This window comes from Acanthisitta chloris, unplaced genomic scaffold, assembly GCF_000695815.1.
Source record: "Acanthisitta chloris isolate BGI_N310 unplaced genomic scaffold, ASM69581v1 scaffold7365, whole genome shotgun sequence".
Classification (NCBI taxonomy): Eukaryota; Metazoa; Chordata; class Aves; order Passeriformes; family Acanthisittidae; genus Acanthisitta; species Acanthisitta chloris.
In genome coordinates, this window is record NW_008675281.1 from 49,721 (window position 1) to 52,571 (window position 2,851).

At 37.7% G+C, this 2,851-nt stretch overlaps 1 protein-coding gene across 1 annotated transcript in view; it reads right to left on the minus strand.

Moving 5' to 3' along the window:
- Positions 1-1,236, minus strand: part of LOC103803147 (sodium channel protein type 2 subunit alpha) — a gene marked incomplete at its 3' end in the record, with an annotated part of 49,998 nt that extends 48,762 nt beyond the window's left edge. The window contains exon 1 of the mRNA XM_009075684.1: positions 915-1,236. Coding sequence (XP_009073932.1) covers positions 915-1,181 — 267 coding nt within the window. The remainder of the gene's footprint in view (positions 1-914) is intronic.
- Positions 1,237-2,851: the final 1,615 nt, after the last annotated feature.

Genomic DNA, 2,851 nt, shown 5'->3' on the forward strand with positions numbered 1-2,851 from the left:
GAAAAAAAAATTTGCAGATTTCTTCTGTACTGGTAGAATAATGATGCTGCAATACATATGATGCCAAAATCTAAGGGACTGACAACCTGGAGGAAGCCCAAGGCCATCTGGACACAAGCCTTAAGTTCAGTACTTTTGTGTTGGCTACAACAGCTGCTGTTACTCTAACCAAAAAGAAAATATGTGGGTTTATTTTTTTAAAAAAATTAGCATATCTATAAGGATATATTTTTAAATTATTTAACATTCTGCCAACACTCCAAGAGGAATTCCTACCATCATTTTATTTATGTCCTTCTTTTAAATACCTCTTCTTTGAAAAAAAATCATAGAACAGTATCAATCCGGATATGAAGAAGTTTTCACCCAGACTACGCTGGATACACGATGCCTCTATGGAATACAAAATGGAAGAGGATGATCTTCATATCCTGAGAAATCAGCTTTATATACTTCCCTATCTTTTCCAGCAACATGAGAACGACAACATGACTTTCCACATGACAGTGAAGAAATCTAGTAAGCAGGTGTCTAGCTACCTTTGACATGGGTTTCATATTGACGATCTGCTCCTTTCACATCTATAATACAGCAATTAGTAGTAATTCTAAAAATAACCCCTGTGATACTTCTTCAATTTTCCTGTATGTAAAACACTGAAAGTTACAGGTTTTTGTAAAATGCCAGGTATATTGAACTAAGTCTAAATGCACCTCTACCAACAGACCAGGTCCCATAAACCTGCATTACTAACTTCTGTTCTTACAATGGAGATTTCTATCAATTAGATCAACTGCTGGGGGAATGTATTATTTGTAAGGACTGGGTCAAAAACATGAGGAATACTATATCTGTGAAGGGTTCCTTGTATTTTGATCTTCTTGAAGTCTGATAGAAATACACACCACACTCACTTTTTTATTGATATAATATGGGTCCAGGTCTTCCAAGGGCTCAGACACCATTCCTGGAGGTATGTCCCCGTAAATAAATGGCAGTGTCTTTCCTGCCTCCAAGTCGCTATTTGGCTTTGGACCCTCTTCGTCATCATCATCTTTGCGTTCTTGTTTGGATTTTTTAGCTTTTTCTTCATTGATGCGCTGCTCAATAGCTGCAAGTGATTCTCTTGTGAAATAGCGGAAGCTGTCAGGTCCTGGTGGTACCAGCACTGATTGTGCCATCTTTTCATCCTGCACCTCTTAATTACTGTTTAGCCTCTCTCATAAGAAAAGTGCTAAAAATATAAAAAACACAGAAAAAAATTAGAGCAATGCAGGCAGCTACAAACAATGTAAAGGAATATACCTTCACAGAATTTACTGTGGGACATCATCCAAGAGGAGGCCACTGTGAAATGAATTTTTAAATAGATTTTTATTCCAAGGCAAACCATTTTCCTTTGCAGCTTCCCTCTTAGAGTTGTCTCGAAGGTATTGATTTTTAAAACATTTAGTTACAAATTCACTTAAATTCACTTAGTGCTTGCAGTGATAGATTGTCGATTCTACAGATAAACAAAATCACATAGAATACAATCACGCATTTTTGCCTTTATCAAGGGTAATGTTATCCATTCCACTGAATAAAGCAGGAGATATTTTCCACCACATTCCGTGTGAGGAGTTAATAGTTCTAAATTGTTTCTGGTTCAGTGTCAAGGACTGAGACTCCAGATAATTCACCTCCATACTATCCTAACACCTGCACCTTGGACCAATCCTCCCCCTAGCTATATGGACCAGAAATGACTCCTAGAATCCACTTTCCACGTAAGGCCAAATGGTAGGGTTGGACTTGATGATCTCGGAGGTCTTTTCCAACTGGATTGATTCTAAGATTTTCTTCAGGTACAAATATACTGCCTTTGCAGAACTGCCAGCTCAGGAAACAAGATTCAGGCATAAGCACCTGTATTCAGACCCCCTGCCTGGCAACACACTGTGCACTGGAAGAATTGCTGAATTAAACAAAAATGATCTTTAATCATTACATACTTCACTTAGATCTTCCATGTCTGATATAGTATCAATTGTATATGTTCTTCACAAAATTCACTAACAAGAGCAAGACCATCTCCTCTCAATGTCTCCAGACAGTTCAGTTAAAAAGAAAAAGTGGAAAATATTCCCAGTGCAAATACTTTGATCTGAAATTGCAAACAGGATCTCTGCTGTAGCCTTCAAGAATTTTTCTCAAGAGCCTTTCTCCTGGGTAAGCATATAAAAAACATAGCAAATGCAATAAAGTAACGAATTCTGAGTAAGATGATACACCCAAGAAACAGTTATCGAATAAAAATGCTACAACAGTTCGGCATGATCCTATTTTACTGTCTCACTTCACAGACATACTCCAGCACAGCTGCAACAAATCCATATTTTGCTAAATAAGCTGCAACATGGTGCTTTCTTCTCTTTTTCAACCATATGCACACAGCAATTTACACCTACACAAACATCCACACACATCCCAACTCCTGCAGGTCTCGCTGTGAGCATGCTCTTCCACTGCAGGCAAATGCACCTGGTGCATTCTGTCATGGACGGTCTGTAGCAAACTGCCGCTGGAAGCTGCACTGACTAGTAGCAGCAGAAGGGTTAATTAGGAAAATGAAAGTGGTCCTGCAGCAGAATCCTGTTAGATTTTATATTTAATTACAGAAGAAAAAAAACCAAAAAAGCAAGCATAATCCTGTTTTAATACTGCAGGAAACAATTAAAAATTCATTACCAGTGAAGTATCTTGCACTTATGTGGGTTTGGAATGGCACCAAGGAAGACTGCAGCTAAAATTCCATCATGTCTTTTCCATTTTTTCTCTCTCCTTTTTTTTTTTAAAAAATTTTTTTTTT